The sequence below is a fragment of the Lissotriton vulgaris genome, chromosome 6 (assembly GCF_964263255.1).
Source record: "Lissotriton vulgaris chromosome 6, aLisVul1.2, whole genome shotgun sequence".
In the NCBI taxonomy this organism is placed as follows: Eukaryota; Metazoa; Chordata; class Amphibia; order Caudata; family Salamandridae; genus Lissotriton; species Lissotriton vulgaris.
The window spans coordinates 1,713,136,829-1,713,159,605 of NC_141694.1; the positions used below are offsets into that span (position 1 = coordinate 1,713,136,829).

The 22,777-nt window shown below is 44.6% G+C and overlaps 1 protein-coding gene across 4 annotated transcripts in view; it reads right to left on the reverse strand.

Moving 5' to 3' along the window:
* Positions 1 to 22,777, reverse strand: part of BPNT1 (3'(2'), 5'-bisphosphate nucleotidase 1) — a 238,623-nt gene that overhangs the window by 79,554 nt on the left and 136,292 nt on the right. For all 4 annotated transcript variants that reach the window (XM_086927922.1, XM_086927923.1, XM_086927920.1 and 1 more), the window contains exons 4-6: positions 20,070 to 20,177; positions 14,637 to 14,685; positions 2,086 to 2,177 (exon numbers count right to left, since the gene is read on the reverse strand). In XM_086927922.1, the coding sequence (XP_086784048.1) occupies positions 2,086 to 2,177; positions 14,637 to 14,685; positions 20,070 to 20,177 (249 nt within the window). The remainder of the gene's footprint in view (positions 1 to 2,085; positions 2,178 to 14,636; positions 14,686 to 20,069; positions 20,178 to 22,777) is intronic.

Consider the following 22,777-nt stretch of genomic DNA (forward strand, 5'->3'; position numbering starts at 1 on the left):
GCAATTATGTACGGATACACGATATCCCTGCTGATTAGCAGCAGAGTCATGTGTGCATTACATATATCTAAATTGCAGCGTTTGGATAATCAAAGTTGAAAATCTCCCAGCGACCAAAGGAGACGCACTCCCATCCCTATGCTTGTTACTGCCATTGCTGTATGCGCAGTCTGCAACACTGAACAGAGCTTCTGCAAAAACGGATGCCCTAAAAAGGTGCGATAAGGGAGAGGCGATGTTGCGCGTACACTGGGCACAGGTTCGGTGCTCATGCAAAAGTACAGAATGAGAAGAGCCAGCAGTATTATTTAAATAATGCTTTTCATAGACAGCATTTACAAACATCCAATACTTTTGGTGAAACGACAGTGATGTGCATGTACTAGGCGCAACTTAGGGTGCAAAACAAATCCAAAATTGCAACCAAAACATCATTCGACTAGTCAATGGAAATTTGCACACATAAATGATAAAATTACTGAGAGCCAGGGACGTTGATTCACTGGACAGAACATCACAGAAGGGGGATTCCCCAGCTTTTCATAGTAGCTGCAGGATAACTCTAGCTTTCTTACCGACGCCCACCCCTTGCTTACCTGCTCTTCTGCATCCTGCTCCCTGCTGATCCGCTGTCTCACCTCGGTCATTTTGGACCCTCAGTGCACAGAAAGGAAAATACAGAGATTTGCACTTCGTGCACCAACCCTGCTCCTTCAGCAGTAAGCACCCAATGCTCGGTTTCTACTCTGCGGCTGCGCGAAACAACATTGTGATGTCATTCAAATTTCCTAAGGGGGTCGGGGAGGAGAGATAGACACTGAAGACAGACTGAAAGCTCTGCGAACCGGCCATCTTCACAAGGACGAAGGCGGCGTAGCTCATCACATTGACGGTTTATTATCGTTTCTGCAACGCAGCTGGCACGGCTATATAAAAACATCAAGACCTATTTGCGATATTTTTTAGGTGCGGCGTAGCTCATCACATTGACGGTTTATTATCATTTCTGCAACGCAGCTGGCACGGCTATATAAAAACATCAAGACCTATTTGCGATTTTTTTTAATGTTTGTCTTCGATTAGAGTGGAATTCTAAAGACAATCTCCGCTACGGTAGTTACATTTCTGAAGTCCAGATGCGCACCACTAGCCTGAACAAAGTGCTCCGTCTTTTTTTCGGATTTGGGGGCGTGTTCGGTGGGCGTGGCTAAAAAGTGGAAAGAAGAACACCGAACACACCTCCAAATCCGAAAAGGAAGGAGCCTATTTGGAGTGACGGCTCTCTCCTCCAATGGCTGGCCTCCATTTAGGAAGCCAGCCAATGGGAGAGAGCCAAAATTAGAGGCGGGATGAAGAGCCCCTCTAAGAGACCTAAGATCTCGATACTTCCGGTTCTGACGAACCGGATAGTACCGAGACCTAAAAAGAAATGGGGGAAAATGGAAGTGTTTTCAATCTTTTTGGTTGGCCAACCGTTTTTTGTTGTTGTTGTTCTTTAAATAAGTCCAGAACAATATTCAAGAAATACTTTTAGTCTCCATTTTCAAGGAATTTTAAGGGTCATACGGTCAGGTGTTCAATGTAATCTCTACAGGAAGAGCACCAAATTGTTTGATAGAATATGGATGGAGCTGCCTGTTATATGCTGTAAGAATTTGTTTATTTGTGTAAAAATCTCAGCTTTCATATCCAACTAGAACACAGTGAGTCAGAAGTCTTTCATGTAGGCTTTTCACCTGCTGCAAACAATTGAAATCTTTGGGTGAAATGCTGGTAAAAAATGGAAAGAATCGTAAAGAAATCAGCCAACAGAGAAACAAATATTCCTGCATTTTATTCCCTATTTCAGGTGCAAAACTTGTCATTGTACGGGACAGGGATGAGAACACTGCATGGTAAAGTTTGCATAAAATACGCCATATTATTGTGCTCCCTGTTTTGGGCCAGTTGTGATCAGCCACTTAATATGAAAAAACATTCACAAAGCATAACAGACCGACGAAATACGATGCAGGACAAGTTAGTAAATAAAACAGCCTTGTCACTAAATAAAACAGCCTTTAAGTTATAAATCGTTTTAGATACCTGATAGTTGTAATAGGGCTGGTTGATGACTCCTGCAATTGCCTTTCCTTCATAGGCAATTCCAATCAAGACTGTGACGTGGTCCAGCAGACCTGCACAAAAAACAGACCTCAGTCTTACAAGTAAGTAGTCAACACAGCCACTTTTCTTTCAGAATTGGTCAATTATTTCTCTCTCACATAAAATTAATTAGTTAATAATTGAGAGTGTGACTAGCTACCTGAAGTGATAATCACAGTCCTCGTCAGCGTGAACCCTTGAAGTAACTAAATTAACTTGAGCTCAACCCCCTGGTAGCTATTGCGTAGAGCAGACAGGCTTAATTTAGGGCAATGGGTAAAGTAATAATGAGGACCAAAACATTAATAAAGTCACAACTCAATACAAATCCAAAACAATTGATAAAAACAGAGTAAAATTGAATAAATAAAGTGACACCAAAATGACAAAACTCCAAAAATGGGAACCAGATGTATGACTTTTTAAAGTTTAATATAAATATAGCACCAAAAAGCGTTAAGCCCAATTTCCGGTCTATTGGTCATGGTGGGCCATGAGCTAAGCACGATTTGAGGCGGACTGTGATTGCGCGCAGATCGGATATAGAAACAGGTTTGGCCCAGTCAGAGGTTTTACTTTGGGATTTACTCTCAAAATGGCGGGGCAAGGCAGCAGGCTGTAGCCAATTGGGCTCTACGAGGTTGGATAGCCGTTGGATGTTGTCCTAATGATGCTGCTGATTTTGGCGGAATAAGCTCCTAACAGGAGAAATGCAAATTTTAAGCTGAGGGCAGTCTTCTTGCCCGGCTTATACTTTTTAGCACCTTTAGTAAAGATTTCTACGATCACACTTAGTCACTTTTTTGGAGCTCGGAATCCTTCAGTAGTACAAGGCAGCAGCCAACGAGAGCTCAACGAGGTCGGACACCTTTTCCATGAGGTCCAGCTGAATCGAACCTGCTGTTACTGAGAAGCTCTAAGCGGGAAAAATCTGAATCTTCAGCCTAGCAGCAAAGCTCCTAGGGAGGATGAACTTGGTGATGTGTTCCAGTCCTCCAGAGGTCTTTAAATTGAAAACGTTTCCGTGTCCCATGTTTTCACGTGGTGGTAGGAGAAGTCCAACCAGATACAGCCAAGGGTTCCAGGACTGCTTAAACAGCACTTAGGGGATCAGGAATCACTGCAGCAGAGACCAACAGCAGGGTCCAAGGCTGGCCCAGCTAAAACTGGGCAACAACAGGAAAATGCTCCTAGAAGCCTGTTATTTCCCTGGAGCTTGTACAGGAGGTCCACTTTTGGGGACACTCACCAGGACTCACCAGGACCAGAGGGGGGAGGTGAGGAAGTCCCCCAATGTAGCCGCCACCGCCAGGAGTCATTCATAGCCGTGGATAGCGCCGCCGCCCCGGGAATGCATCTCCTGGCTGCCTCAGCAGCGGCGCCGCTGTCTATCGTCACAGGAGCGCCAGGAGGCGCCTTTAAACTGCGCTCTGCCCCGCATCGCGGGATGCCGGGTGAAGCCCGAGCAAAGGGCGGGCCCTCTGTGGCACTCAGAGGCCCGAGGAGGACGGGAGGGGGCCACCCCCCTTGTCTCCATCACACTGCTAAGGTAACAACTTTTTGACCTTCCTGACATTCTGGCAAGGGATTACCCACTGGACTTTAGTTGAAAATGCTCTAATACCCTCGGATTTCCTTGAGGCCTTGTTATATCCTATCATTTGCACACCCCACGATGACTCACAAGGGGGGGACCAATAAATCAATCAGCCACAGAGGCTTGGGGTCACAAGTACTTTGTAGGCCATCTCCGCACACCGCCATTACGAATGAACCTGCCAAGACTAGCATATCCACCAACCAATCTCCCGACCCAACGAATGGTATAGCGCAACACCTCTCGCTGCTGGACGAGCTAAATTCCCTTTGCAAAACAAGGTATGCCACTGTGGAAGCCAGAAATGAAATCAAAAGTTCCTCCCTTTGCCCCGCTAAACGAACCAGTATGTCAACCCCTATCGCCAGCCCCCTGGTACAACTTCCCCAACCCAAAAATGTCAATACACCAAACACAGTTCTTCCCCAGTCCCTATCTAGCACAAGCATTTGCAATGCAATAGGTCTCACATTAGGAAGTTTGAGCTATTGGTATTGTAAATGACAATTTTTTTATTTATGTGTTGGTTTTGAAAATAGGGAAATTAATAGCTTTGTCAGTTACAATGCCAATAGTTTTAACTTTCGCAAATGTGCCACCTATAGCATTTGTAATGCAATGTGTGTTGTATTTAAGTGACATGGATGTATTGATATTACAAATAACAATTACTTTTTTTTCATAATTAATACTTAAATAAAAGTTATTGTAATTTATAATGGCAATAGCTTAAACGTTTGTAAATAACTTTTGGGAAGATTATGTTCAGTGTATTTTATTGTGACGAAAATCCAAGAACATTGCATTTGCACCTACACACACACAGAGAGACACACACACACACACAGAGCCACACACATATATTTGGTGAATGTGGTGCCTATTAGCAATACCCGTGACGCGATAAAAAAAATGCGCGCTAACCGCGATTAGCGCCAGGATTTTACACCTGGTAAAAACCTGACCTAGCCATAATAGTCATGGGAGGTGGATTCTACGGCTAAGTCCCCACCTGCCTATCAGCATGATTTTCCTTAGCAATAGGATTTTTATCGCTGGAAATGTCACTTTAAAGGTGGGATTCGCCGCTATCGCTGGATTTTTTATCGCCGTGGAGATAAATGTTGGTAATACTGCGCTATCTCCGCGATAAAATCCAGTGATAGGAGGCAATAAAAAAAAATCGCGCTAAGCGCGGTTTGCAATAATTATCCCAAATTGTTGCTAATATGCCCCATAGATTTGACAGGATTTCGAATGAGACTGCAGAGCTATCACACAGGTTAAAGATTGCAGATTAAGATTTAGCAAACTCAACCCACGGGTTACAAACATCTTAAATGCTGAAGCCCATCCCAACAGAGCTATCATTCTAGGGGAAAATCTAAGGGGCATATTAGCATGGGCCAGATCGCCGCTTTAGTGGAACTTTTAGCCGATAAAGCAGAGTTTTTTTATCTCCCAATTACCAAGCTGTCGCTAACAGCAGTTAGCGACAGCTTCCAGGTGATATCTACCGGTTTGGGGCCCGCTTTGCATGTCAGCGATATTTATTGCTAATGACATGCAAAGTGGGCGTACCCAACCTGGTAGCGACTGAAAGCAGTCGCTAACACAGCTATCGCCTAATAGCAATACCCGCGACGCGATAAAAAAACGCGCACTAACCGTGATTAGTACCAGGATTTTACACCTGGTAAAAACCTGACTTAGCCATAATAGTCGATGGGATGTGGATTCTACGGCTAAGTCCCCACCTGCCTTTTAGAAAGATTTTTTTTAGCGATAGGATTTTTATGGCTGGAAATCTCACGTTAAAGATGGAATTCACCGCTATCCCTGGATTTTTTCTCGCCGTGGAGATAAACATTGGTAATACTGTGTTATCTCCGCGATAAAATCCAGCGATAGGAGGTGATAAAAAAAATTGCGGTTTGCGATAATTATCGCAAGTTGTTGCTAATATGGCCCTAACTTCTTGGGAGATAGATCTTCTATCTCAAGATGGGTTGAGGGCCTGTGGAGCACAATTCTGAATGATGATTGCAAACGTCTAAGGGAAATGACACTTGCATCTGTGCCCAATAAATAAATGTCAATGAAACCCGATATTGGTGTTTGATATGTTTCATGCAGTATTTATAAGAGATAATATCCGACATAAGAACTTTCAGCAATGGGCGTACCTTGTAGCAGAGAGATACAACATGATGCCCCTCCGAACCCTACCCCCCCCCCCCCCCCACCCCCCCCCCCCCACCACCAGACCCACCCCATCACACATTGCACCCTGGATACAGATCTGGCCAGAGAAGCGAAGCAGAAGAGGCACTCTGAGCTCCCCTGGACACACGCCTGCTGCTGGGCACTTTTGCAAGTATGAAGTTTATTTGAAGATAACAAACCCTAAGATGTCACTAGATGAAAAGCCAGCTCCAACTGTCCCTTACATTCTGATGTACACACAGTGGAGTAGCCAACATTCCACCAGTATTAAAGGAACAGTAGAGAGCATTATAACAGGAGAATGTAACAGGCACAGACCGCTGAGGTGGTCCCGTCTCCCTGAGCAGGCGGCGCCAGGAGTGCGGGCTGTGGGTCTGGGGCCTAGCTATCAATAGTGCAGCAGGTGCAGTGGCACTGCCAGGGGGCTGGGGCGCCCACTGCACCCCAATGGCTGTTTTTTTGCTACAAACCCAGGGCATGGTGGCTTCCTTGCTTGTATTAGGGCCCATGGCACCATTGTTACACCACTGCCCAAGGCCGGGGCTCAGTTGCCCACTCGTGGCATTAAGGCGACACTACAGGAATCTATCCTGCGAAGGGCAGAGACGCATTGCTGCCTCTGTGGGCACCCGTGTATTTGTTAGCTTCATCTGTGTCGCCCCTCGCTCAGTCTTCGCCTCTCCTCCCTCACTCACTCTGTCCCTTCAGTTGTCAGTGAGGGGCCTCCACTCACCCCGTGCGCCCGTCCCTTCAGCCCCATCACCCCTGCCACTGCCAGCCGCCCCTGTGCAAGACACCCGATGAAGCGTCCCAAACTTATGCGACCCAACCCCCCCTCCCCCCCGCCCCCCCAACTTGTGCCCTGGCTGCGCTTCTGGGCTCGTTTTACCCGTTCACCCTGTCATGACAGGTGCAGAAAACCTCTTAACTATACAAAATGTACAAAAGTTCGCTTTTTTATAAAGCGCCACAAAGCATCTGTCGGATTCTTGGCGCTAGGAGACCAACTAACGACTATAATTTACCCTCTCAAGCATTTCAGATCCTTTCTTCTTAGACGCAGGGGCGCGTTCCCCCGCTCAGCGCAGAATAGCTGGGAGCTCATTCCTCATAGTGGGGGGGGGGTCGGCAGCACAGCGGGTGTCACCATCACTCAGGACCACGACTCCTTGCGTGTTCTCTCATGCTAATGAAGCATTCGTGCAGGTTGTTGGTTTTGCTCTGGTGGGGGGTAGGGACAGTCGGGGATCACCCGCAGTGACGCAGCCCTGAGCCCAGCCCAGGAGACCCCGGAGCCAGTGATGAGGGTGGCGAACAGGCAGGGGTTCAGTGAGCCCGCCCCCTAGGGAGCCGCACCTAGCATCAAATGCACCCCTGGAAAATGGAGGGGTGCTTTGGGGCGTTTGCTGAAGGGGGGAGGGTAGAGGAGTATATGCTGTAGTGTAGACCATTGTACTCTCTACCATTCCTATGTGACGCTTAGAGTTTATCCATTTGTATCACTTCCTTGAGTGTCTCTCTTCAAGTTGTATGACTTTATAACTTGTACATTTTTTTCTGCTTGTATCTTTTATGTAACGCACGTAATTCTAAATCCTTATGTATTGAAACTGGTTCTTATGTAAAGCGCTCTGACACCTTCGGGTAAAGTTCGCACTAGGTAAAATCGCATTAAATAAAATAGAAAAATAAAAAATAGGGGCTGTAGGGCTTTTTGCTCAAGTATTTTTTATTTACATTTTGAATTCGTGCATTTCCTTAGTACTAAAGCGCTTTATTGCTTCGCAACAGCAAACCCGGCTAATACTGTAAGAGGACTGGAGTGGGGTCAGTCCAGCCTCGATCCTGCTTCTAAACACTTGGACAGGAAGCAAACACAACACAGAAGGAATGCGACCAAAAACACAACTGACAAAGTAAAATAACACTTTAAAAAATGTCGTTTATCGCAACAGGAATTGCTTTTAAATAAAGCAGGAGTATGGATGGCTGGGAAGACAGCACTCACTGGGCACAGCAGACCTGCCTGGCTGCTCCAAACGAGGTATTAAGGTGCTGTTCAGGTAGCCGAGGGTACTTCTTGGCGCAGTAAGAGTACAACCTTCCAGGTCGACACAAATCAACACCTAACACGACCCGAGAGGAGCAAATCTCACGCGTAAACGCAATAATGATGACAATAATCCTACCTTGCTATTCCAGGCGGTTTTGTTTAATGTTGCAATTGTTGCTCTTTCTATGCCCTGTGGGGCGTCTGTGGTGGGGAGGGCTGTCATGACACAGGAAGCAGCTTGCAAGCACTGTGGGTGCGGTAAACAAGCCTTGGTGAAGGACACTGTTGCACACTTGCTTTCTTGAAGCCTCATTATAGAGCCGTGCAGACACTCCAGGGGGTTCCGTTAGTGCACAGCATCAGGTCGGGTCTTGGCCTAGTTAAGCAGTCGTCCCCCCACCCCCAGTGCACTGTGTATCAAGCGATGTCCACAAATTGTGTTTGGACCCCAGGAAAACCAGCTCAGAAAGCGAAACCTTCCTTGGGGCGGGACTTCCGTCTTCGGAAGCCCGCACACGCGCCCACGGGAAAGCAGTGCTGGTGACGTGGGGCTCATGCCCGAGGGAGAGCCCCGCGGAGGCTGCAAGACCTTAGAATCACGGTAAGTGGGAGGGGGGGCGCTTGCAAGTATGGCGGGGGGGGGCTTGCATGTATGGTGGGGGGGCGCTTGCATGTATGCGGTGCCTGGGGGGGCACTTTTATGTATATGGCGTGGGGGGGGGGCCTTCTATGTATGCGGCGGGGGAGGGGGGGGCCTTATATGTATGCGGCGGCGGTGACGGCGGCGGGGGGGGGGGCTTCTATGTATGGGGCGGCGGGCCTTCTATGTATGGGGGGGCCTTCTATGTATGCGGCGTCGGCGGGGGGGGGGGGGGTGAGGGGGGGCTTTGTATGTGTGTAGGTGCGCTCCTGTGTGTGTGTGCCTTCTTGCCTGCATGTGTGTGTTCAGTGTGCCTTTCTTTGCATGGGAATATGAGGGACGGCGACGTGCGCGCTCATGAGGTAGAATCTCCGGCAGGAGACGCTCGTGACAGTCTGCTGTCTACATTCCCCTGAAAGTGATTACATTAGTTGTCTCGCTAGACGCAAAAGCTTCGCTTTTGCGTACGTCTAGCGAGACCTAAAAAGGAAGTGGGATGGGGTCAAGCCCACAGGGAATAAACCAAAACAACAAAAACTGTGATTTAGCTCCCCACTGACTGCAACTAACCCCCTTCTAAAATTGGAAGAAAAAATAGACCAAATGGTAACCTCCTTCAATTCTAATTTTTTGTCCCAGATTGAACAAATGGTTAGCTCACTCATTTCTCCACTGATTGTCAAAATTACCACCCTAGAGGATAGGATGCTGGGAATAGAGAAATGTATTAAGGCCAACCAAACTCGCATTGAAAAATCTGTAACATCAATCTGTCCCAACCCACCTGGTACAAATAGTAACAATCAAACCCATCCCCTAGTCCCTATCCTACCACTCCCCAATGCCCCTAAAGCTAACCCCAAACCCGGCCCTTTACAATATACTGCTACAAGAATAAAACCTAATAATACAACTCATATACAGCTACCCCCGGAGGCTGCACCCTTTGTGTGTGTTCTTCCAGCATTCAAACATGGAAAAACTGAGCGGGAACAAGACCTACTTAACAAAGTCACGTATTGGTTAACTAAAAACAGGCCCCTGCCCCTAGGTTTTGACGGTACCCTCATGTCTGTTAGAAGGGTGGGCTGGCTAGGGCCCCTACAAAAAGATATAGACGGTGACCTTGTTCTAATAAAATTTAGAAGCAGTTTAGTCGTTCCCTACCTGCGAACTTTGTACCCCCGTGAAGGTGTTGGCCCTATATCCGTCTGGGACTTACGCGACTTTTATCCGAGCATGGTACATACCCCTCGACTAAAACTAAAGGCAGTGTCAGCTCACTCGAAGGGCAGAAACACCAGTGCACTGTATGGCCATGGCTTTTCCACCTTCAATCACCCCGTAAAAATGTACATTGGCCATGGGTATGGAAAATCATGAATTCTACTATGAAACCAAGGAACTTATTCATGCAGCATGGACAAATGTTTTATCTTTTTGTCATTTTGTGCTTTTGTATGTAACTTGTGTCATGAGTGTTTTTAAATGTATGCTTTTATGATTTTAAACAAAAATCGAATAAAGCTAAAGAACTGAACTGAACTGAGTCCACTACTTTGTCTGGATGCAGAACCAGTTTCTCAGGGCTCCCAAATCAATACAGTGGCATGTAGGATATAGTATGAGAGTATTACACTTTATCTCAAGCATAAAACAGGAAGGTACTTTTTTTGCAGAAAATATAGATACAGGCTGCAGTAGTTCAAGTTCACTCTGTGGGCTTCTGCTAGATTTGATCTTAAACCAATCAAAGCCAACACTCCACAGTAGAAATCATAGTGTCCTTTAGGATAAACATATATATGACCCCATGATACTTAAGCTTTGAATAAAGTATCTGTATAAAAAATATAGTTTCAGGAATATAGTGTTTGGGATTGGTATTGTAGAGAATGTATACTTACTGAAATATTTAATTTGTACTGCTCTTTGGGAATAGTGTCTAGGTTTAAAATTAAAGAGGTCCTGTGGTGGTAAATGTAATATCAAAGCATCACTTCCATAACAAAGCACCAGTTAGTGGGTGCAAGAATCAAAGCGGACTATCTAAAATTCATCTTTGTGGATTGGTGTATGCTGGAGGAAAAAACTGTGTCTGTTTCTAGAGGGCGGCCCAAAAGGTGGATTGACATATGGAGAAAATGGACCAGCTACAGTGGCAATATTTGTGAACCCCCAGTGGTTCTCTCTTTGGAAGATCCTGTAACACCATAGTATATCATTATATTACTATTTCAAATGATATATAGTACAACAATGTCAAGTGTGCTTATAACCATGTAAACGTGTCCTATCTCATCGAATTGTGAATGGAAATGTCGTCTTTTTGTTGTCTAATAAAAAGATATATAAAAAAAGAAAGAAATCATCTTTGCTGGACCATCGGAAGTATATTTTTTAAGTAATTCTGAATGTATGGGACTAGAAGCACACTCTGGTGGGTAGCGATAACAAGGAAGATGTTACTCTTACCAATTCAGTGAGGATATCTGATGACGTTTGTGTAACTGAGTGCTGTGGACACAAACCTGGATGATGGATAAACCCTTGGAGGGATGCAGCATCCTTCACCAGCATAGAGACTGGATCATGCTCAGGCTCATCGATGGCATGCTTTGGTTTTTAAACATCTTGTACAAATTGCTTAATGTGTGTTCACTTGTTTTGCAGTGATTAACACGAAGTCTCTCATAACCTTTGCACTGGAGTGAGTCACACACTTCTCTGCAGGGCATAGGAGCAGGTGAAGGTACTTTATGCATTATGCAAGCTTAATATCTCAAAGTTCTAAGACAGAAATGGAAACCCTGGGACCAGATTTGACTGTCAAGAACAAATTCAGCTTACCATTCCAAAAGTCTGGGAGTGCGAAGGAGAAAAAGAGAAAATGAGGACTCTTTTTGCTGCAGTGCGCTATCACCGATTCACAGCTTTTTTTTTTATATCAAGTTTTGTACACCAACACTCAGAGTGGTGGGGAGGCTCCGGTGTTGGTGATCTGGGAGAGGACATGTCTTCAACAGTCTGATAGTTGCACCTTTCGATGTACTCTGATAAAAGTTGTGTTGTATTACGTGTCTCAGTGGGGGAGGGGGGAGGCAAGTTAGGGCAGGGGAGATAAAACAGTTCAAACCTGCTTGCTATGTCCACAAGAGCTTCATACTGTTAGAAGTTACAGAATTCCACATCCACATATTGGGAGTGGCTGAGATGCTAACAGTCTTATTTCTGTTTGGTTATCTCTTGATTACTATGCAGAGCAAACAGGCACTGCCCCCTAGGTCTTGATGATAGAATTCTGCCTAGAGTGGGAGATTCCTTACAGAGTTGGGGAAAATAATCTTTAGAAAGGGAGACAGGAAAAAACATCGGTACACACCGAGAGACATAATTATCACCCAAAACTGTGTAGAATCAAATGTAGCCAGCAACCATTAGTTGAGGTCCATATTTATCCCTTGGATACGAGAGTCAAGTAAATTCAAAAAAGTGACTTAAGTGAGGAAAAGGCTAAATAATACCTAGTATACGCTCACTAAAGGTTATGATTCCGAATCAACAGGGTCTCTGTAGTATCCTCAGGCTATGTATATATATTCCTTTTCTCTTTATAACTAGCTGCTCAGCAAGTGCGAGTGTTCCATGTAGAATGTAGGTGTGAGTGACATGAGGAATGCTTGGGTGCCTGGTGTGAGTGTTGTCAGTTGGGAGAAGGGCTGAGCAGCTAGGAGGCTGCTCCTGGTGGGGCTTGCTGTAATATCTACATATGGACTCAATAAACGACATCAACTTCAACTCGGCTACGTCTCCTTTCTCACCTGAACACGTGGGGCCAGCACACTACAGTCTCACCCTAAAAAGAAGACGCTCTCAGAGTCAACCTCTTGTGGATTCTGATGGCCAGCAAGACTGGTTACACAAAAAAGATCCGTAGTTTGACTTAATGAACTGAAATATTTGCACTAGTTTTAATGGATCCTGAGCCAAAGACTACCTGATTATGTAACAGAAAAAGAGGTTTAGCAGGCTGTTGGACACATGTGATAGAGGCCACTGGCAGGTGGAATGTCTTTGGCAAATTGTGGACAGAAAAGTAACCCGCATGAAGAGGCAGACCCATTAAAAGAGACCTGTTCATCAAATGATGCTAAGGAACCTACCACAGAACTCGAACAGTCCTGGAAATTATGCCAAAATAAGCTCTCAAATAATCCAGAATGTCCAGTAAATGTCCAGTATTTGTAATGCGCAAACAATTACCCGAAAGTGTCAAGGCGCTGGGGGCCGTCAGGAAGATTAAGCGAGCTATTGCCTAGAGTCACATGGTGCTGGGCAGACCCCTGCCGCCGGAGCCAGGGATCGAACCTTGATCCCCAGCTCCCAGCGTCAGTCGCCCTAGCCACTGCGCCACACCGCTAACGCACCCTTAAAAAAACACTGAATGGCTTTAGGGTGCAGTGGGATGCAGATGTCTCACAATCCTGTTTTTTGTGACTTACCCAGGCATATCAAACACTAACTAAAAGTCAGCCAAATACATTTTTCTGCAACATTCCCCATAAAGTTGGAAGCCCGAAGATTGAATAGGGGAAATATTACTGATAAAACCGTGGTCTAAGAGACAAAATATTGAATGAAAAACAGACTAAAAGTCAAAGGCTTATATTCCTGCCTATGTAAGTTGCTGGAAGGGGAACGGACTTCTTCGAGTCTTTACATCTGAAAAGGCTGGGAAAGATCACATTAGGAATGTGGGGGCGGGGGGGGGGGGGGGGGGTGGGATATCCATGAAAAAAACGGCTTGTTGATTAAGCAGCCACAATAACTGTTCACCGAGAAAGCAAGGCCACATTGAACTTCTTGTATTTACAATTACTAAACAAAACTGTTCTCACAATTCACATGGTAATTCAGGCATAGAGATGCTGTCCAACATTCAGATGCTTAAGCATCTTGACACTTCTACTGAATCTACAAAGCCTGGCATATTTGATGAATAGGGGATTTGAACATGCTGGACAGCAATAATCAAGAGCCTAGCTCCCATAGATCCAAAGATAAACTGTAAATTGCTGAAATGTCATGCACTGCAAGAGAAACAAATTAACTCTGCTTGATTTCTACAATACAACAGAACCCCTGAGCCTTATAGGCTATTATATTTATTTATTTGAAAAGTGTTATATAGTACGGACTTGACCCTGGAAGCGTATCAGTGCGCTTTACTAAAGTGATATCACATAGAAAGCTTAATACATTAAGTACATAATGAAAGTAGAATGTAGGGAGAGCATACTTGATGTAAGACATTAGTAGTGGGTCCAGGGGCACTCAAGTGTGATAGTCATATCACAGAAACAGTACTTTCTGAAACAAAATACCACCAGCGGCATGACCAGGTTTTTTGAGCTAAAGGTCCACCACTTAAAATCAACCAATAATTTTAAATAACTATCTGGGGTCAATGCGTTTACTTACAATCATGTATGTAAGTCAGCACACTCTTGGCAGCCAAAGGTTCAATAATAATGGGGACAATCATACTTGTATAAATATAAGCCCAGTGACTACTACTAGTGATAGCGGCGAATCAGTGTGGCCCAGTCGGTCAACCAAACAGATAAACAGTATCCATAATGGCATCGTACTCACTCTAACTATTAGTCATTTTAACACTTAGCATTTTGAAATGAAATTTAAACAGTACACATAATGTCAATTTTACTCACTGTTTACATGTTTTATGGAATTGTCATATGTAAGGTTATTGTGATGGTGTTTATTAACTTGTAACAATAAAGAGTGATTGATTGGATTGCCCTGACACATTTTAATAACTCTAGTGGTGCGCATGGCAATCTATATCACTGTCCATGTACTTTATTTATTTGCATAAAGCCGTTTTAAGCCCATTCTATATATTTACACATTTCCCTCAAATGAAATTGGAACTTAAATAGAAGTGTGCTAACCTTCGGTGTATTCCTTAGTGCCATCCAACGGATCAACCCACACAACAAGCTGAAACACATCAACAGACCATTGTGTTATGAAACAAAATTATACACTGATTTAACACAATTTAATTAGCCATCTTCCCAGATAACAAAAGAATAGGAAGATTAGTCAATTGTTTCTACATTTCTTTTTTGGGACAGAAGGCATACCGTGAAAATGATTATAGAAGCAGAACATTAAAACATCTCGTCTCAAAGGAAAACATGGAGGAAAATAGAGTGCATGTCTGATATTTCCAGAATTATTAACATACATTGACATATTAATAAATGTAACCTCTAACAATAAACTCCAGAGAATTGAGGACATGGCCTTGCACAACTCCGAGTCGAAAACAATCAGAAGCCTCCGGTTCAAATTTACTTAAAAATAAGAACATTCATTTTTCTGGGGGTTCTATACGGGACTGCAGGGAGTAGAAAACAGAGTTCTGTGTTCCACTCGGAGCCATCCCGCCTCCTTCCCATCTCAGCTAACAATAATGTGTAAAATTGAGATGTTCTTCATTGCCATTGCATTCTAGCAAGCCTCCTGCATACCCACCTCCTGAAATACTGCCTGGACTGTAGTTACATCCTTTTAATATATGCCTTGACGGGTCATAAGTTTCAGGAGATAACGTTAAAATTGCACACCCCATGCGACACAGCAACATCTCAATCACTGGGGTACGGTGGGAGTCCCCATCCGGTGCTAGCCGTTTTGGGACTTTTGTACATCATCAAGCATTCACTAAATTCTTCCAGATGGATAACAGTTCATTGTGCAGCCCCAAAAATCTGAGGCCTCTGGCATTTCTTTCTTCAGTTGTTATAGCAGTCCCTCATTTCTGAGGTTTTCTTCTCTTGACATAATCTTCAGTCATTCTACCCAACTGAATTTAGACTTGAAGGACACTAGTTTAGTATCATCATGGTCTATTTTATGTGAGCTTTCGCTATTGATGCCATCAAAACTCATTTTTAAAAGGCACAACAAGTGCACATCCTCCACAGTAGGTTTACCAGCATGAGGGGAAGCATAATTCTAAAAAGTGCATCACATGAGTGGCACTTTCACTTACATAGACAATCAGCTACATGACCCCAGAAATGTCTCATCCGAGTCTTGCCTAGGTGCTCAGTATAAGGTTTTATCAAATGCTGTACGGTAGTATTGTCAGGATCATGAGGTCATCATGGCAAGAACCGACACAAATGTGGGGTTCTCCCAATAACTCCCGAGAATATGGGAGATAAAAATCTAAATGAAGACCAAAGTACCCCCTGAGGGATAGATTACAAGTTAATTATTTCTATAAATTCCCAAAAGCGAAAGGAAGGTGGATCTGCTTTTCAACTGACAAAATCATTTAACATCACCATTTATTTTTCTCCTAAATAAGTAACACCAGTTTTGCTTTATGCATCCATCCTCTCACTCAATTAGAATCTTTTCTATGGATTTCAATTTTTATCAAATGCAAAATATTCATCCAAGGGCTGTATTATTTTAGACATTATCACATACATAGACAATTACATGTACAATTGGTTAAAAGTCGTAATTTCAACTCACAATCACCCGAACCATTATTGCAATGAATTCAACCATTATCTACAACAAATTACTCCTATTTTATTTATTTTTTATTTTATTTTTTTGCATTTGTAATGCGCACAGATACCCACAAAGGGTTTCCCGGCGCCATGGCTAAGAGAACAAGGCACAGAAAGCAACTGCTGACAACACATTGACCGCTATTTATTTAAACAGTTATTTATTAAACAGCCAGGTTTTAACTTGTTTCTTAAAACTGGCATAGTTCTCCTCTTTGCGCAGGGCTAAAGGAAGGGAGTTCCAAAGAACTGGTCCCAGGTGGGAAAAAGATTTACCTCCCATTCGGGCCAGTTTGAATCTGGGTACCGTGAAGGTTGCTCCATTTAAAGAGCGGAGATTCCGTACAGGTACATGGGGCCTAACCAATTTCTGCAGATACCATGGTGCGGTTCCCGCTCTGATCTTGAACATATAGGTCAAGGCCTTAAACCGGACCCGGTTCTCAACTTTCAACCAATGTAGGTCTCTAAGGTGACTCGAGATCCTTGCTGTCCTAGGGATCTTACACAACAGCCTGGCTGCGGAGTTCTGGACCAGCTGTAACCGCCTGGTTACAGCTAAGTTGGAGCCCAGGTATAGAATGTTACCGTAGTCAAGCCTAGATGTTATTAGCGCATTGACTACGGTCTTCTGGGTATCCACAGGCAGCATCCAGATAATCTTCCGCAACCATTTAATGATCGTGAAACAAATGCCAGCCACTTTGTTAGCCTGTTGTTTCATCGATAAAGACTCATCGATGCACACCCCTAAATTTCTAACCTGGGTAGCTGGACTGGGGAAAGCGCCCAGGGATGGCGGCCAGTGCCTCTCCTGCCACAGATCACGATTTTTTCCCAGGAGAAGAATCTCCGTCTTCTCCCCGTTGAGCTTCAGCTGGTTTGCTGACATCCAGCTGAAGACCTCCTGAAGACCAAGTTTCAGAGCTGAAGGGGATGAAGACTCTGAGTTGGTGAGGGAAAAAATAATCTGTGAGTCATCCGCATAGGTCATGAGTTCAAGACCTACCCGCTCTGCTAAATCAGCAAGGGGGCGGAGATAAAGATTGAAAAATAATGGGCTTAGAATTGAGCCCTGGGGCACGCCATGAGATGACGGAAAAATATCCGACTGGGCATGAGAGGACGAGATCTGAAACGTCCGGTTGTACTCCTGTAGGTATGTAGTTTCCTTGTATATGTAAGTGCATTCAGACTACTGTATGTGTTTTGATCCTGGTTCAAAAGTGGAAGCCAATGTGTTATTGCGCTGAACCAAATTCTTTCAGTACTTACTGTGATACACAGTGTAGCCACAGTCCTGTGTTCTCAGTTTTCATAGGCCTCTTCAAGACAAGCACAAAACAAACCGTTTCTTACTGTTGTTATACACTCCTAGAACTGATCCCCTTGAGCGGTGCCAAAAAGGCAAACCATCTTGGTCTGTGCTGCTGTGAAATCCAAAAGTGGCTAGGATCCCCTTGGGATATTGGGTGTCTGCAAGAGGACTCAAGAGACTCCCAGGTACCTCCCGGCTAGGGGCCATGGAGTATCCCCGATGTAGTCCAGCTAAGGATTGACAATGTAGGAATAGGTTACGTCCTGTACATGCACTACTCGCATTAGAGCAAACTGCTACTGCACATGGTGCTCAGAAGTAGGCAGTCATGGCAGCAAGAATGTAGGGAGGCTCAAGGTGCTGCAGTGAATAACCTTCACTCAAGGGGTCATCGCCATGCCCCTGGCAATAAAGAGCAGTAGCCAACAACCAACACAATTACAGTGGAGGAGAAGCAGATGTGTACCTGCTGGGAGGAGGTGAATCCCCTCTAAAGAACCGCACTGGTCTCCCTCTCCATCCCAGCTACCAGCAAGAGCTTCAGCTGCCTCCAGTACAGGAGTGAACTTTGTCACCACTTCAATTTCAGGCAACTGGAGAACTCAGTGTACTCACAACAATGTACGCTTGGTGCTGGAAAACCTGAATCTGGGTGCTGCCTTCGCGCATTCAGCTCATCCTGCAGGGTTCAGGACTCGCTGGTATGTTGAGACAGCCCACTCAAAGTGACTTTCACGACTTCCTCATAGTGTCATGTGAGCTCACAGTGTATGGCACTGCAGGTGGGTTTCAAGGTACTGTGTTAGAGAGGCTGGTGAGTGCAGTGAACTAGGAATGCCTCCGGTGCTCAGGATAACGTTACAGAAAGTTTGTGTGGCCACAACACAGTATATAAGCATTTGTTGAAGCCCGGAGATGAAAGGTAGATACCAGCTCTTGCCAGATGTTCCTGCACCGTTGCCAAGTTCTTCTGCCAGGTCAATGGAGGCCCTTCAGCCATATTTAAAGCTCTATGCCTGTCGATGGGGTTCTCGATGCCAAAGGTGGACCAGTCTGTGCAACAGGTACCCTTGCTCCAGAGAGGAATACTAACAGGTGCCATGATATATTGTCCCCTCCCAAGTCTTGTTTGCTTTTCACAAACAAATTCTCAAATCTAGAGCATGTAAAAAACAAAATATCAATGACACTAATACACAGGAAGTATCATCCATATGCATGGACAGTTTATTTTTGCTGCTTGGGACTGCCATGCCTTGAAGGGCCAACCCGGCAGGGAAACTATTTAGTGTGGCTCACTGGTTAGAGGCGGCAGACCCGAGAGCAGAGGACGGCCCGGGACCAGGGTTCGATTCCCGGCGCGGCAGGTTTCTGGACCAGGGTCAGCGGACTCGATAATTCTCTCGCCTCGGTGCCCACTCTGATCAGCGATCACACTCGGCAACTCTGGGCATTAGCTTGCCTCATCTTCACTAACGGCCCCACCAGACCGCCGGGGATGCCTGATCTCACCCTGGAGATACCCATTAAGGGACCATCTCTCAGGGAAGCCAGGAAGGGTTTCGCAGCGGTCGAAGCGCCTTGGGACCCTATGGGTAAGTAGTGCGCTATATAAATGCCAATACATTTACATACATACATCAGGCGAACTACCCCAGTAGGATATGCCTTGCAATGCATAGAATGTGGTGACCCAATGCCTTTAACAGCTCCTCAGCAGTCAATCAGCTGTTTCCCTTTAAATGGGATGGGGGAACCACAAGTTTGATGGGTTGGGAGAGTCCCCGTTTTACTTGCACTCTCCAGTACCGACAAACTTTAAATGACCCCTTATGTCTGCGTTCTGAAAGGAGTTTTTCATACTTCTCAGTAGGAGTCTCCTCAACCTGGCAATTCCTTTATAGACATGATGCCTCACCAAGGATGCTTGCACCAACAGCTTGCTTTTAACATTTGAGAAAATCCTTTATCTAAGGATGCTTCTCAGTGTCCCCTCCTTCCTCAGCAGCTTCAATTTAGAACAATTGCCTACTGTTAACTAAGATAATAAGAAGATTCCTATTTTACTGAGAAAATTAGTTAATACCTTCTTCAAACCCTTCAGAATAAATAACCAATTTAAGAAGCATTCCCTTCCCTTCCCCTTTTCTTCTTTAGTCTGTCCCTGAGCGCTGGGAAACCCACTGTGGGTAGCTGCGCGCTGTACAAGTTTAAATAAATAAAAAATAAATAAATAGAATGATATAGAGGTAGTTCAGTTAGTTTTTAGATTTTGGGACGGTAAAATTTTGGCACAAAATGTATCATTATTGGCTATTTATTTTTCAAGAGTTCATTCTTTTTTAAATTACTAACAAATATTTTCACACAGTCCACTAAAAAAAGAACCTGCTGTGCATGACAGCAATGCCCGCTGATTGAGAGGGGTATATGGTCTATAATGTTCCGCAGCTAGAAAATTGCATACCCACCTCTTCCTCTTTAATGTTGCAGTACTTTGTTGGACAAGCACGCTTTATTATATCAGCAGACTGGCCTGACTCAATGAGCTCCTCCTCGACATCTGATGAAGGCAAGTCCTACCAAACAGAAGATTGCAGTTAGATGGGTTCTCATGCTGGTTCCATGCAGTATTCAAGGTGCAAGCCAAATGCAGAGTCTTTCAAGATTACTTTCTTCAATTACATTTTTATTGCAATTTATAGGACTTAAACTTCCAACTATATATATATATATATATATATATATATATATATATATATATATATATATATATATTAAAAAAGAATGCAGTCTTGTGGAAGGGCTAATCTTTATATGCATATACATGACTTTTGGCATACATTATGTACCAACATTATTTTCTGCATCCCTCAAGAACCACTGTCTGCATTACCAAATTTACATAAAGTTAACAATTAACTAATATGAATGAAATGTAAGGGAAAAAGCATAAAGGAGAGGGGCACTTCATAGTCCTAGTCCATACTCCGCATACCACCAAGACCATGGTTAACAATTTATATATATTTTTTACGATTTATATTAATTTTTGTGCTCATTTCCCAGCAGTTAATCATTCCAACAAGCTACATTTTTTCAAAAGAGGCGATTCTTCGAGTTTTATATAAGTTGCCAACTGTATGCTAAAACAATGATATTTTGCTCTTTACATTTTGTAACGTACACTCTGAACGTTATATACTACACCTGGAAGTCAGAGGTAGATGTCTTCCAAACACTGCTTTGAAATACTAAGCTTTAAGGAAGGCATTCCAAAGTGTGGTTCAGAATTCTTTTTTTTTTTTTATAACCAATTTTATTTCCATTTTGTAAAAACAAGATAACCATAAAAACACTTGTAGCACTACGACATATGTGACATTTCACTGCATATCCAATTTTTATCTCCCAGCAATAGGCTTAAAAAAAGAATATACATAGGAAAGAGTCCGCCCTTAGCACTAAGAGTAATCTGTCCAATAGTCCCATCAATTTACCCCATATTCGCTCATATTTGTTTGGGCACCCTCTAGCTTCATAAGTCGCTTTTTCTTGGATAGAACACCAATCAACTCCCCTCTGCCATTTCGAAATAGGAGACGCTGAGGCCTTCCAGGCCACTGCAAGTCTTAACACTCAAGATGGCTGTACCTAGAAACATCTTGTCGGCTCGACAGCCATCCATTCCCTCCATCACCCCCAGAAGAAGAGCCCGTGGAGGAAGGAGCACCTCCCATTCCAGTACGCCACTCAATTCCGTTGTGATGGACGCCTAGTATTTAGATATGACCGCGCAGGACAGGACCATATGGAAGAAGTCAGCTGGTTCCTCTTTACAGCGTGGACATTGTGGGGCTGGGAGAAGTCCAGCTTTGTGCAGTTGTGCCGGTGTAAGATATGTGCAGCAAAGATAGTATATATGTATAAGGTGAAGTTTAGCAGATATAGTGAGAGTTCTGGGGGGCATAAGAGCGTCCCTCCAATCCTCGTCCTCCAGAGGGCCCACTCACCCCTCCCACCTGGTTCTAAGAGGGTTTAGCGTGGACGGAGTGTTGTTTATCAGGGATCAGTATATTTGGGATATCCCTCCCTTCCCTAAGTTTCCCATGAGAATTTTGACCTCCAAGGGGCTGATCTCAGGAAATGATTCTTGGCTAGGGATGTGAGTGGCAAGGGCGTGACGTAATTGGAGATCCCAATGAATGTGCCTCAGTGCTGACTGCCATGCCAGGAAAGCCGTACGAGTGACTACTGGTAGGGTCTGAGGGATTGGGGTTCCGTATAACATTGCTTGCGTCTGAGAGAATCCAAGCCGGTACTCTGGATCCGACCTTCCCTGTTAAATCAATCATGGATTATCAGGAGGCGAGTTGCGAGATAATATAAAAAGAGATTCCTCATGCCATTTCAACTTCGTATGTGGTTTGTTGGCAAGTTGTGGGAGCTAAACGCGCTCTTGATCACTCCATCCAAAATGCAAAACCAGCTGCGAGGAAGATAAATCCGGAGATTCTGGAGTACATACAAGAGGCGGGGGAGTACCATAATTTTGAAAAGAGCAACTCTCCCGAGAAGGTTAAGAGGGTGTTTTTGCCATCTACGTAGGGCATCTTTAGTGCGTTTGAGAAGTGGACCGAGGTTAAGGGACAAGGTAAACTCCAGGAGAAGCACCACCCAGATGCCAAGGTATTTAAAGGATAGTTGTCGAGTGGGAAAGGTTGTCTGCCAATCGCACCATTCCCTGGAGGCATGCAGGGGTACCATCGTGGATTTGAGTCGGGTTCAGGAACAATCCAGACGCCCGCCCGAATAAGTGAAGGATCTGCAAATACCCTGGCCCGGATAGGGCTGGGTCAGCGAGGTACAACAGGACATCATCCGCATATAATGAGATTAGGTCCTCCTGAGATTTATGCCAACGCCAGCCTTGTTTCCGGTCATCTGTCCGGATGTGACAGCCCAGAGGCTCGATCGCAAAGGCGAAGAGGAGAGGGGAGGGGAGAGAGGACATCCCTGTCGGGTTCCCCTCCTGATCGGGAAAGTATTCGACAACACCCCATTCATAAGGACCCTTGCTGAAGGGTTAGAGGAAAGAACTCCTACCAGCTTACAAAAATAGGGCCCAAAGCCTGCTCCTATTAGCACGTCTTGTATGTAACCCCAGCCAACCGTACCA